This window comes from Leopardus geoffroyi, chromosome A2 (genome assembly GCF_018350155.1).
Source record: "Leopardus geoffroyi isolate Oge1 chromosome A2, O.geoffroyi_Oge1_pat1.0, whole genome shotgun sequence".
In the NCBI taxonomy this organism is placed as follows: Eukaryota; Metazoa; Chordata; class Mammalia; order Carnivora; family Felidae; genus Leopardus; species Leopardus geoffroyi.
The window spans coordinates 98,198,032-98,212,588 of NC_059331.1; the positions used below are offsets into that span (position 1 = coordinate 98,198,032).

Sequence of the window (14,557 nt, forward strand, 5' to 3'; positions counted from 1 at the left end):
AGCTTCATTTTTTAATGACTGTAATAAAAGTGTCACTCTGTAGTTGACTACTCAGTGTAGTTCTTTTGAGACCTATCTACTTTTGTTACCACTGTTTTTGTTGTAAGAGCAATTTAAAGCTCTTCCTCTGGCAATTGTTCAAAATCCATTTTACTTGACTTTGATCAATCAGACGTTTATTGAATGCCTCTTATAAGACACTACTCTAAGTGGAGATCAAAATTCTCTTGACAGAATTTGCAGCTTGGTTTGTGCATTATTCATTGCTTCAAAGTGTTACTTGACTTTTCCATAACTGCATAGACTAAAATTTTGGCAGTTAGTAAAACCAACTCAGGAGCAAATGGGTTTGTATGTATGGAATATGTTTAATTTAATAAAATTTTTGGTCATTTTCTTACCTCTACCCTTTTATCCCCCTCTTATGATGGTTGAGATGTTTTCAGCTACTTTAGCAAGGTGACAAATTCCTACCTGCTGGTCAGTCCATCAGACAGACATATTATTTGGGCAGTATGATCTTTATAACTAAATATTTTAATTTGAATGCCTATAGTTGTGACTTATTCTGTAGTTGCTCCCATCTCCAACATTCCCTGTCTTGTACTTAGCTGTGTCAGGTGCAAATGCCATATAAGCATCGTGTGTGTGTGTGTGTGTGTGTGTGTGTGTGTGTGAGAGAGAGAGAGAGAGAGAGAGAGGGGGGGGGGGAAAGAGAGTGATCCTATAAAGCTGGTTTTTATTAGTTTGTTTTTGTAGGCTTTCATTCTTATTTTCATGCTTAGAAATAAAGCATTTTTATTTCTGCCTGACCTGCAAGGTTTTTTGCAGGAGATTTATAAATAATGAGGAAACAATAGCAAACGTATGAAGAAATAGCCAGGTAACTGCAACAGCTACTTGACACTTATTCATTAAAATTCCAAACACTCTGTGGTGCATCTGAGGGAGACAAGGGAAGGTGAACCAGAGGTTCAATAAAGGTTTCCCCAGCTTTGGATTAGTGTACAAAAGAAAAAAGTACATGGCCCAGTATAGCCCAGTGTCTTTCACAAAATGGGAGCTCACTAAAAACTTTTCTGTTGATCACATAAATAAATTTTTAATCAGAAATAATATGTTAAGTGCTAAATACATATATATGATCTATAGGACCATGTATTTCTAATAGATACTAAATATTTCTATATTTTATTTTGATATTTATATTTCTGTACTTCATATCAATATTTATGATCTATAAGTACTCTATATTGCAACTCTTGGTAAGAATCCTCTATTTTCTGAGGCACAGATTTTGATAGGACCTCTGTTTAATAAGTTATAGGTATTTTAAATTCTTAAATGGTTAAATGGAGGATACTGTATTTTATTAAAATAATAAAGTTCTTATAAAGATTCAGCATTACCTAAAATACAATGCTATTTTCACTTTTTGGTTTTTAATAGCCTTTTTAAAAATTGTTATGTTACATTTTCTATGCTGTGGCAGTAGGTCTAATAATGGAGCTTTCCTTCAAAAAGTTTGCCGTCCTTCTTTAGTCTGGGAATTGAGGTTTTGTTCTCTTCTTTGAAAGACTTCATTAATGTGCAGGAATGCACCCAAGACTTCTGCCCCTTCATTCCAAGATTTTCCAGGCTTGTCAGATTAATAAGAGAGTGCATTCACTAACTTGACCAGAGTAAAATTGTAAACTTTGTTTCAAAGGCTGGTAATGGCATTTGGGTATGGTTGATTAAGTAAGGTGACTAATTCAGAGGATTCTTTTAATTCAGATGGTTGATTATAGATTATTAAGGACATTTAGAGAAGGAAAAACTGTATTTTAACTTTAACCATCATTCTTTAAGATATTGATATTATAATGGCTGAGGTCTTTTGTATTTTGATGTTTTGATCAGTAAATATTAGCTGCTTTATGTAATAGATTAAAAACCTTAAATGGAAGAATTTTCCAGTTACTAGCTTACTTTTTGTTTTAATTTTGCAGTCTCAGTAGCCTTTCATGTGCAGTGAAAGTAAGTTAACAAAAAAGTTTTAAGTCATCTTTATTAGCCGTTAGTAAAATAAATTTATTTTCAAATGAACGTCAAATGAAAGAATTTTTAAATTGTGAATGACTTTTTTATAATCCTAATAGAAAACTATAATTTAGAATAGAGTTAGAAAACAAGTATTGACTCATACCATCTTATTTTGTGTTCTGAATTCCTTTTCTCAGGGTGCATTTGAGAAGATCTTTTCTCTTTGGCCATTGTCCAAGTGTTTTGAACTGAAAGGGAATGTATATGAATGGTGGTTCAGATGGAGGTTAGACCGTTACGTATGTATTTACCTTGTGATCTTTTGCCATTTCAAATTAACGCTTTAAAAGATTTATTTGGAAAATTATAATTATTTTTATTTAGTTTTAGTATAAGGAAGTATGTTGACTTGGTAAATTAAAGCAGCCCTCCTCCCATTTTTTTATAGTGGAGAGAGGGTATGCATGTGTACATATATATATATGAGCAGGAAAATACTGTAAAAATGTTGTCTATAAAGTGGCCTTTCTTTGAGACATAATTTTGATTTACAAATGACCCTTCATAGGGGCGCCTGGCTGGCTCAGTCAGTGGAGCCTGTGGCTCCTGATATTGGTGTCGTGAGTTTGAGCCCCATGTTGGGTGTAGAGATTACTTAAATAAACTTAAAAATAAATGATCCCTATAAACTTAAAAAAAATAAAAATGATCCCTCATATATGTGTTTTGGCCATTCAACACAATATTTATTGAACCCTAGTATATGCTCTAGATGTTGGTTTTATGAGGAATATATTAGAGAAAGAAGACATAGCCACCAGGCTTCTAAGCCTTACAATCTAGTTTAAAACCCAAAGTTACTATTTATATTTAGGTACTAAGTTATATACAGTATGGATTTTGTGGTAGAAGTGTGTAAAGAAGAGAGAACGGTGTCATGGGTGATTCCGTAACTTTAATCTTGAAGGAAAGATTCAATTGGCCAAGAAATATTGAGCACAGCATTTGGAAAATAATGGACAATGAATAAATATTAATTACCTCTCTTCTCTCTTTCCCTTTTTTCTTCCATACTTCACTCATCCTATTTTTCATTCAACAAAGATTTTCTTTTTTTTATTTATTTAAAAAAATATTTTTAATGTTTATTTATTTTGAGAGAGAGAGAGAGAGAGAGAGTGTAAGCAGGGGAGGGGCACAGAGAGAGGGAGACACAGAATCTGAAGCAGGCTCCAGGCTCTGAGCTGTCAGCACAGAGCCCGACAGGGGGCTCAAACTCATGAACTGCGAGATCATGACCTGAGCCGAAGTCAGATGCTTGACTGAGCTACCCAGTGCCCCAACAAATGTTTTCTTAATGCCTATTTTGTGCCATTTCTGGTTTCCAATACCTATGCACTTTCCAGTATACTACATTGCACTTCAAAACCACATATAAATAAAAAGCTTTGCTAAAGTCTTGCTACCAACTGCTAAATTCTCAACCTAGTCATTAGAGCAATCTACTATGATAGTTCACTTTAAACCTTTGTTTAAAAAAAAAAAAAAAGGAAGCTTTGTGTGCTTTCTGGTCTACCATTTTTTTCCCCATTCTTGTGTGCATATGTTCCTTCTTAAAAGCATGATATTGGTGATGTTATTGTTGTTTTATTTGATTGAGAGTATCAAGATAAAATGTGTTTTATTTTGGTTGAGCATTTAAATTTTACCATATGTCTTCAAAATAGTTTATTATTGTTGTTCTTTTTTTAAAGTTTAATTCCAGTATAGTTGACATATAGTGTTATATTGGTTTAAGGTGAACAATACAGTGATTCAGTAATTTTATACATTACTCAGTGCTTATCATGATAAGTGTACTATTAATCCCCTTCACCTATTTCACCCATCACCCCACCGACCTCCCCTCTGATGACCACCAATTTGTTCTCTGTAGTTGAGAGTTTGTTTCTTGGCTTGTCTCCTTTTTTCTTTGTTGGTTTGTTTTGTTTCTTAAATTCCACATATGAATGAAATCATATGATATTTGTCTTTCTTTGAATGACTTATTTCACTTAGCATTAAACCCTCTAGATCCATGTTATTGCATAAAAAGATTTCATTCTTTTTATGTCTGGATAGTATTCCATTGTGTGTGTATATATACACATCTTCTTTATCCATTCATCTATTAATGGGCACTTGGGCCAATTCCGTATCTTGGCTATTGTAAATAATACTGCAGTAAACATAGGGCTGCATATATCTTTTCAAATTAGTGCTTTTGTATTCTCTGGATAAATACCCAGTAGTGGAATTATGGGATCACAGGGTAGTTCTACTTTTAATTTTTTGAGAAAACTTCATACTGTTTTCCACAGTGTCTGTACCAGTTTGCATTCCCATCAAAGTATCCAAGAGGTCCTTTTTCTCCACATTCTCATCAACACTTGTTTCTTGTGTTTTTATCATTATTTTGAACTTCTCTTTATTTCTTCACTTGCGGCTGAGACTGCTCAAAATGAACCAGCTTATCTCATATTGTTGCAAGAGCGTGGATAGTTTCTAACAATCCTTGATTGTATGTCATTTCTTGAAGTTTAAGACCTTCATTCAATCTTTAAGCTTTTAACCTACTTACTTTTGTATATATTGTCCTTATTTTCCAACTATTTCTGCTACTTACTGAAATCTAGCTGTTTAAAACAAATTTTCTCTTCTTATTTTTTAGGTAGTCTTTCATGGAATGTTGTTTGCTTTCATTTATCTGGCTTTACAGAAGCGTCAAGTACTTTCTGAAGGAAAGGGTGAACCTCTTTTTTCAAACAAAATTTCAAATTTTCTATTGTTTATTTCAGTAGTTTCTTTCTTGGTAAGTTTCAAAGTGTAATCTTCTAGTTTTCCAAAATCCTAAATGGTACAGAATATTAACATTAAGAGATAGGGATTCAATCAATTATTTTTAATAAATCTTTACTTTTAAAATCCTTTTTCTCCATTTTCTTCTCATTGAACATAAATGCTAAGAGAATGTATATATGTATGTGTATATATGCATGTGTTAAATATGAAGAATAACTGAGGACTCAGTGAAATGGAAATTTGTAAAATTGTAATAAATTTGGGGAAAAATAAAATGTGAGGTGTTTGACAGGAAGAGTGATCATTGCCTCATGATCACTATTTCCAGAGGAGCACAGACCTGTGCTCCTCTCTGTCTGCTTTCTTTTACTTAACAGTTGAGCATACCAAAATAAGTGATGACTGAACCTGTGGGAGGCTTTCACTAAGGCTTTTTAAATAACATAATGGAGCATAATGTTATTAACAAAACAAAACAAAAAGTGTGTATATTATGAGGAAGCTGCTTCATTGAGTCATAAGTATTTTCAGGAACTGATCCATATATATTCTTTTTGTTTTAGACCTATTCCATCTGGGCTAGCAGTTGTAAAAACAAAGCAGAGTGCAATGAACTCCACCCATCTGTATCTGTGGTGCAGGTAATTATCCTCATTTAGGAAAAAAAAATGTTTTTCTTAATTCTTGATAAGAACACGGTCTTTAGAAGCAGAGAGATTTGAGATCAAACTATAAAATGTAGGTATATTATTTAATCATCCTAACCCCTACCTTCCTTTACTGTACAGAAACCTTAAAATTTCTTTTAAAGGGTTGTTACGTGAAATGTATGGAAATTGTCAATATTTGTCACTTAGTAGGCATTCAGAACTTGTTAACTCTCCTCATGTTTGCTTTGTCTTCATTTACTCATACTTCTTTATTAAATCATAACTATCAATGTGTTAAGTACCATGCTACATGTAAGAAGTTTAGTGTTAAGATATATACAGCTCCTGCCCTCATAGAATTTATGGTCTAGTAGAGATATGAACCAGTAAATATTCGTTCATTTAACATTTTGTATGCATTTAACAAATATAACTATGCACTAATATTATGCTGGGGGTATTATAGACATAGTTCCTATCCTCCCAGAGCCTCCATTCTTCTATTACAGATAGTAATCATATAATCACCACATAATTAAAAAGAGTAGCATATGATGCTACAAGAGAATATAGTAAGGGGATATGACCTAGTTGGAGTTGTAGCAGGCATGGTCTGGGGTCAGAAATTATTTCCCTAAGAAAATTAAGTTGAGAATGGAGGGATAAAGGACAGCAAGAACTCAGGCCCTGTGATGGAAGGGAGAAAATTGACATTCAGGAAATTTACAGAAAGTTGTTCAGGCTAGAACTCAGCCAGCGTCTAGAGAAGTGTTTGGTAGCGACTGAGAGGTGGGCAGAGGCGAGGGGCAACTCAAAGCAGATTGACATTTTGCAGGGATACCTCCCGTTGCCAGTGATGATAGGACATTGTGATAGTGTGGCGATGGTTAAATACAGGAAGCTTTGGAAGCATGTGGGGTTTCTTCTCAAGCTATCTTGGTATCTGAGCAGGGTTCTTAGAGAAAGTAGTGTCTAAGCCATGACCTAATAAATGAGTAGTCCAGCAAAGAGGAGCAGGGATCATTTCTAGAGGATCTTCTCTTAGGTCTTAAGTTCTCTTCAGTGCAAGGAACTATTTTATTCCTTTTAAGCCTCTATATAGTCAGTAGAATTGAGCATGTGACAGACTCTTAAAATGTAATTGATAATGAAATTTTAAACATTATGCTGTAGTCATGTGGCATTTTCACGACTTCTGTAGACAGTAATAGTGCTTACCAGTGATACCATATTTGATATCATTTCTGTTACTCATAATGTCATTTGATATCATTTCTGTTACTCATAATGGAAGGGAGGTGTTACCGTTCATGATGCACCAATACAGAACAATATAAGAAGAGCTAAGGGAAAGAGTAGATACACATACAATAACAGGCAAGCACTGCTAATCCTTATCGCCTTCCTTTCCAGTCACTACTCTCTACACACTTCTGTTTACTTAATACTTTTTCAGTGAGGGCCTCAGGCCCTCTGGTGCAGAGGAAAAGAATGGACAGGGAGCATAAATTGAAGCAAGTACTAATTTTATTAGCAGCTACTTCTTTTCAAGGGACCCAGTCCCCTACTGTAAAAACCGGATCATCCAGGGAGCCCCAAATTTTACATCCTTATCACACTTCACTCTTATTTTCGGATGCCAAAGGGTAACGTAGGTGTGAGGGTATAGGTGTACATGTGTGTATATAGGACATTGTGGTTTTTAAAAATTATATATAAGAATATGTACCTTTAGCATACTTATCTGAGGGAGCTTCTTAAGATTTTAACATGTACAAGATTCCTAGTTTTCTGTTAGAAGGTATTTTCCCAGCCTGACCTGCAGAAGGCTTATATATCAAATCCTTTTTTTTTTTAATTCAAGTATAATTAACAGTGTTATGTTAGTTTCAGGTGTATAATATAATTGTTCAATAATTCTATACTCTCAATCCTTCTATCTGTTTCACTCTTGTAGAGCAATCCTAGAATCCTGACCTTTTAGTTTTGCCCGTCAATCTGGATAGAAATTTCCAGAAGGGCTTGTTATAGAACAGCATACAGGTGATTAACCATAAATAATGTATATTAAGTGCTTAGCACAGTACCCAACAAGTTATAAATGCTGAACAAATTTTAAGCATTATTATTATTTCTTTACAAAGCTAATAAGGATGGCTCCCTAGACCCCCGTTATCTTCTCCATGGCTATTATTTCTTTGATTTTCTATTCCCCTTATCACATTGTTTAGTAAATGTATGACAAAACTCAGACTGGAATATGCTAAAGAAATAAGTACACATTCTTTCTAAAGTTAGAAAGAAAGAAAGTGATTTGCTTAGAACTATTCCTGGATTTTCTGAGAGCTCAGACTAGTGATTTGTAAGTATCTATGTCATTCTTCCTAGCATTTTACAGTTTATGCAGTACTTTATAATAACTCATTAAATGGTTTCATGTTCAAGGGTTTTGTGTAGGTCTCACCTTTATGATTTTTACCATTACATATACCAACTGTGCTATTAAACCTAATATGTTTCTTAAATGACTCACAGTGCATGCTATGATAAGTACCTCTTATGTGTTTTCTCATCAAATGCTCACATCAACCTTCCAAGTAAATCATATCCCTATTTATATGAATGAGGAAACAGACCTAAGGGAGTAAAGTACCTTGCCTTAAATCCCAAAACTAATACAAGGGAAAGGCCAGATTCAAACTTGAGTCCCTTTGATGCTATTGCCCATGAAGATCACTCAACTTAATAGTACCTGAGTAGTTCACTTTGGTTCCTTTTTCCCAATGATTGAGGGACCCACAGATCTCCTATTTGCTCATCTTGTATGCATCCCAGAGGCTTCTTCTGAAAGCCTTTGACCAGATGCCCAGAATGATCAACACTGAATATGGGATTTTTTCTCTGAAGTGCAAATAGATCTTTCAGTCTTTTTATGAGAGAAGTTTTAGGAGAGAAAATGTTTGTGAAAGTGAAAACTTTTTTACTTACAATTTCTTTGTTCTTTATAAGGAGAGTAGATTCTAAAGAGAGCTCTTTGCTTGATAAACTAGTTATTGAGTGTGACACTGCATTAGAAGTTTAGAAAATTCAAGATTATTCCACCTAGTACAGAAGGGTGGGGGAGAGAGGTGAAGGCCAGGCGCCCAAAAGCTGGAGATTGTTTTTGGAGAGAAGAGATCAAAAGGAGAAAATACATTACATGTGAATGCAGTTCAAGGCATCATTTGCCTGGCCATACAGAGCAAACATGAGGACATCTTAAAAGTCCTGCCATTTCTCATCTTTACATGGCTGTTAGCGGAAGGAGGCTTTTGAAGAGAGCAAAAGGAAGCCATATGGCTGCCAGTCAGGCAGATACTTTATGGAAGAAGCCAAATTGTATCATGAAATTTTATGAATTTTGCTACACAACATAGGATATCATTTCTTTCTACACAAAGGGCCTCACGTGGGTTTACGATTTTTCAAATACACATAAAATTGTTCAGCCATGCACTACCTACATTCTGCACTGGCATGCAGTATACATACAGAGCACATGTTGAGAAACCTAACATGGACAGACTCTAGAACAAAAATGACTTGCCAAAACTTTATTGAAAAAAAACATTGTGTATGTATCAAATAGTCCAAGAACATAGATAATAAAATTCTCACTTGACGGGAAGCAAACACTTTTAGTAAACAGATTATTTATTTTGCCTTTGTGGTTTTTCCATAGATTTTAGCCTTCATCCTAATAAGGAATATCCCTGGATATGCCCGTTCAGTTTATAGTTCATTTTTTGCTTGGTTTGGAAAAATTTCATTAGAGGTTGGTACATTAATATTTTGTTCTATCTTCTATAGCCAAGTGTTACATGCAGGTGTGTGTGTGTGGCTGTGTGTGTGTGAATCCAACAGACATTTTTAAAAAATCAAAGCTATGTTATTTATGGCATTATAGAAAAAAAATTCAGAACTTTCAACAGCAGTAGAATAGTATGTTTTTAAAGCCGTATTTAAATGACTGGACATAGATGACTTTCAAATATTCTTTATATTGATTTAAGCTTTTAAACACAACTAAGATGCTGAGATCAGGAGAGAAAAAAATTAAATAGATATAAATGAAGTTTATAGATATGAATGAAGACAAGCTGAGGGGATTTTGATTTGTTCTTCATCTCCATAATTAAATATTACTAGAATTTAGTTTACCAATACTTATCCTAATAAAATTCAGGAAATTTTGTGATTGGAAATTTGGGGAAATTTTTAAAACTCATTACATTTTGTGTGCAGTACCTAATATGAATTATTCAAAACCTTAAAGTATGTTTTAAAATACATTCTGCCTATTCTGAGCTCTATTATTCAAAGTAGAACATTTTACTTTCTTAAATGTTTATTTATTTATTTGAGAGAGAGAGAGAGAGAGAGAGCGGGAGGGAGGGAGCAGGGTGAGAGGCAGAGATAGAGGGAGACAGAGAATCCCAAGCAGGCTGCACGCTGTCAGCCCAGAGCCCAACATGGGGCTTAAACTCATGAACCATGAGATCATGACCAGAGCTGAAATCAAGAGTGGAATGTTTAACTGACTGAATCACCCAAGCGCTCCCAAGATAGAACATTTTAAAACAGTGGAATTCATATTGTAATCATAGAAGATACATTTTAGAGTATAAGATTTATTAAGTTGTTTTTAAAATAGGGAAAATAAATTTTTGAGTTCTTGAATAAATGTTCTATTATTTTTTTGTCTCATAAGTGAGACTGAATAGAATTTAGAATTATTAATCGAGAATGACTTACCAAGTCATTCAGTAGATAAAAAGAATATTTTGCCAACCCCTTAATACTTGGAGTATGAGAGTTTGTATAAATTTTAATTGAATGAAGTTATAATTTGGTATTTCTAGTAAAAATAAATTTTAGGGCACCTGGGTGGCTCAGTTGGTTAAGTGTCTGACTTTGGCTTAGGTCATGGTGTCATGGTGGATGAATTCAAGCCCCACATCGGGCTCGATGCTGTCAGCACAGAGCCCTCTTCAGATCCTCTGTCCCCCTCTCTTTCTGCTTGCACATGTGCGTGTGCACACACACTTTCTCAAAAATAAATAAACATTAAAAAAATATATAGAAATGTTATGGTCTCATATTTGGGAGGTAGTTTAAGCATTTTTCTACGCTTTGATATTTTGAACCAATTTGATGAGAGAACATTTGTGATCACAATCAAAGTTGTAGTGGTGTCATCTAATATGTATACTCACATCAAAGTTGAAATATACTATGGAATCATGAAAATACAGTTGAAAACATTTGTCTGGCCATTCAAAGCACACTTGAAGACATCTTAAAATCCATGCCATTTCCTGCTCATGTATCCACATACAGAAATATGGTTCACAAATATAATTAAATATGCAGTATGCACATATATATATACTTATGTGCATAGACACACACGTAGTGATTCTTTATTTGGTGTCTAAATACCAGAGTTCAGATATCATTCTGTCAGCTGTCTTCTATGTCATGCAAAAAAAACGTTTTTTAAAGTTCTAAGGGTCCTGTTTCATTTCTTGGGGACTTTGAAGTAGTACTTGAGCAAGTAGGAGTTCTGGAGAGTAGACCACAGTAGACTTTTCAGGACCAAGAGTGAAACAGAATTAAATGGTTTGGAAAAAGCCTGCTAATGTAATGATGCTACCAAATGTTTAAGTTAGGCAAAACTGTGAGATAGTCCTGGACCGTCTGTACATATCTAACTTTAGATACTTTCCTTCCAGCTGTTTATTTGCCAGTATCACATCTGGCTGGCAGCGGACACAAGAGGCATCTTGGTTCTCATACCCGGAAACCCTATGCTCAACATCATTGTCAGCACTTTCATATTTGTTTGTGTGGCACATGAAATTTCTCAGATCACTAATGATCTTGCACAGATTATTATTCCTAAAGATAACTCATCTCTGTTGAAAAGGTTGGCATGTATAGCTGCATTTTTTTGTGGACTCCTCATCTTATCGTCGATTCAAGATAAATCCAGACATTAGGTTCCTAAGATCCTAAAAAACTTAAACTCTTCAGACTGATTTTGTGTCTGCCTAGAGGAGAAAAGTATCTATCTGGAGATATAAATGTATATGTAAATTAATTTGTGTGGCAAGAGGACAGCTCAGTGGCGTCTGTTGAACATGTGTGGTTGTATATATATTGGAAATGTACATCTCCAATGTGAAATACTGAAAAAAAAAAAAATTGAAGCAGAGTGCATTGTATAGGATTGCATGTGAAAAGTCTTTTCTACTGGATCTATATTGCCATTTATAAATGATTTTAAGTTAACATGAAGGCAGGGAAATAATTACCTTTCCAGTAAATACATATAGATAATTTAATTAGCTTAGTGACACCACTGAGTGTTTTGATATTTACTAAATTTGTGGTAATAAGATTGTCTACACCTGTATTTATCATGCAACTTCCTACTTCACCGAAACTTTCTTACTCAAGAATGACTGCAGTATTGTTTTCTTATCATATGTGCAATGATGTGGAATGATAAACAGTATGCCTTTAATTTATATATGTTCATGTTCTGATGTTATCTGTTTCCTGACATGATTTTTCTTCCTAACTGTGTTTTTCAGGTATACCTAAATCTTTGTACACTTTGTCTCACAGAGTTGTTCTAGGCTCCATGACAGGGTTTTGTCACTGTTGATGCTGTTGCTTCTTTTTATAAAAAGGCCAAATTTTCTTTCCAATCCAGACATTCACATGTTTTCTTCCCTGAAGCTGTACCAGTGTAAAACCAGTACCCTGTGGATCCATTTAATGTTTTCCTTCAACTAATTAATTTCTGTCTATTTCCAATGTTTGGAAAGCTCTTTATAATCATTTTGGTATTTCCTATTACTCCCCCCTATTTTTAAAATATTTATCAATCTAACTTGTGCAGTGTAGTAAAAATTCAAGTTGTTATGAGTGAGATGTATTAACCATGAGTAGAATTTTAAGTAAACCGGTGACTTCGGGCAATATATGTTTTTCATTTTGTTTTGTTACAGGCTAACTGTTAGAGGTATAAATTTATTTATCTGTTGTACAGATTTGATTATAACTTTTAATGTTTGAAAGATTGCACTTGTTTGTTCTTACTGTGTGTGGGATAAAATATATTTTCTGTTCATGGTATATGAAAATATGGAGTAATTTAAACAGTAAATAAACGTTCTGTGGATGCTTATTTTTGTATCAGCAAAGTATCAATTAAACTGTATGTGTCCTTTTTTTAAAAAAAATCTGGATCCATTAATGATTGGTTCAAATTTCTAATTCATTTATTTTATTCAGCTTAAGTTTATTTTCCCAAACTCTTAGTGTATCGGGAGAGGTCACTGTGACAGTTGAATAAGGAATGATTTAGTTTTCAGAGTCACAGAGGATAATCTGCTTTTCTACCCAGGAAGTTTAAGCATTATGCTTTATTAGTAGCCTTATTTGAAGATTTTAAAAATTTAATTATTATTTCTTCAGCACTGGATTTATGTGCTAGTGGTATCTTCCCATTAATTGTGGAATAATTCTCAGACAAAAATGTGTGTTCTTTCTTCTTCTCTCTTCTTCTGCCCTTACTTAATCTTTTGACATTTCCCAGATAGACAATTGTAATGATTCATTGCTCTGCCTCCTAGACTGCAGCCTTATAAGTAGAGAATAGTATAGTTATAAATCAAAAACTTCCAAGCATCGTGATCACATTATTCTTGCTGGTGTGGCTTGCCAATGAGTAGAGTGCATTTTAATTTAGCTTGTAAGTTTTATCACCTGAAAAAGATTCTTCCCGATGAAACAATTGAAAAAGAAAGATGACCAGTATTTCTCTGTTTTTTGGAAGCACTTATGTCTTCCAATCATGATACCCAATGAATATGTTTTCCTTCCTATTTGAACTCAAGTATAGAGTTTAACTAGCAAGCTATTTCTTCATCACATGCTCTCCTTTCATATGTCCCACTCTTTTATTTTATTTATAGTTATATATCATAACTAAAATATAGTACATTTGTAATTAAAGCATATTCTATTTACATTAAATTTTCTTAATGAGTCTTTATGGGTAAGAGGTTATTGTGGTAAAAATTGCCATAAGGACAGCATCTATGAATGGTATATGTTTTAATACTGTTTCTGCATTGATTCAGATTCTGACTATCATAGCTCTGTCATCCCATTCTTAGAAAAAGATGTTTAACAGAATATTTCAACACACTAAAATTGAGATAAAACCATGGAGGTTCTCTAAACTCAGATTGTCTGTAATATAAATCACACTGAGAAATCTACCATCTGGGCCCAAAAGATACTTGGTTGACTCAAATCTACTGCAATCCTTCCCCATTTCCTTTGCCAAACCTTCCCATTTTTATGGATAGCCAAAAAAGCATTAAATTCAGAGCCTTGACCAAAAACCATTCACTGTACCTATCAGCTAGATAGATCCAATTGTTTGCTTTAGGTACTGATATGAAATAACATTTATACCCTACCATTACTTTCTAAGATAAATAGCCAGTTAAAAATTTTAAGATGAGTGAATTTTTCCCCCACAAATGCTGCATTATTTCAAATGTTATCACAGGAAGCTTGTAAGCTTTGTAAAGTTAATTTTAATAATAACCATATCTGTCATTGTTCATATTTAATTTTTCTTACTAGATTATAAACATTAAGGCTAAATAAATATAAGACTAAGGGCATAAACTTCATGTGATAGATCCTCAATAAAAGCCAGTTCTTCAGAGAATGCAAGTTTTAGGACAATGCCTCGTTCCCTTAAATTGTCTCTTCTGCTTTATATGTGGACTTATAACAAAGAGCCAAGTTGGAATTTTTATGCTGCACTGTATTAAAATACTAATATGCTATCATATGGTTCAACCTAACAGCTTCCCTTTTGTAAAAATAAAGTAACTTGGGTAGTTATCTGCAGAACTGATCCTGACAACTACTTCAAAAATTCCAAATGCTAAGTTTGGTTTTATTTAGGG

General features: G+C 33.9%; 1 protein-coding gene across 12 annotated transcripts in view; it reads left to right on the plus strand.

The window, feature by feature from the left end:
* CASD1 (CAS1 domain containing 1) overlaps positions 1 to 14,557 on the plus strand; it is a 66,072-nt gene that overhangs the window by 39,352 nt on the left and 12,163 nt on the right. For 4 of the 12 annotated variants that reach the window (XR_006716285.1, XR_006716284.1, XR_006716283.1 and 1 more), the window contains exons 14-17: positions 2,223 to 2,324; positions 4,736 to 4,876; positions 5,430 to 5,507; positions 9,238 to 9,330. Coding sequence is in view for 7 of the 12 variants with exons in the window: in XM_045494808.1 (XP_045350764.1) it covers positions 2,223 to 2,324; positions 4,736 to 4,876; positions 5,430 to 5,507; positions 9,238 to 9,330 (414 nt within the window). In the remaining 5 variants the exon portion in view is untranslated. Of the gene's footprint in view, positions 1 to 2,222; positions 2,325 to 4,735; positions 4,877 to 5,429; positions 5,508 to 9,237; positions 9,331 to 11,290; positions 12,754 to 14,557 lie in introns of those variants that run through there. The other 8 variants (XM_045494804.1, XM_045494810.1, XR_006716286.1 and 5 more) reach the window with 6 other exon arrangements.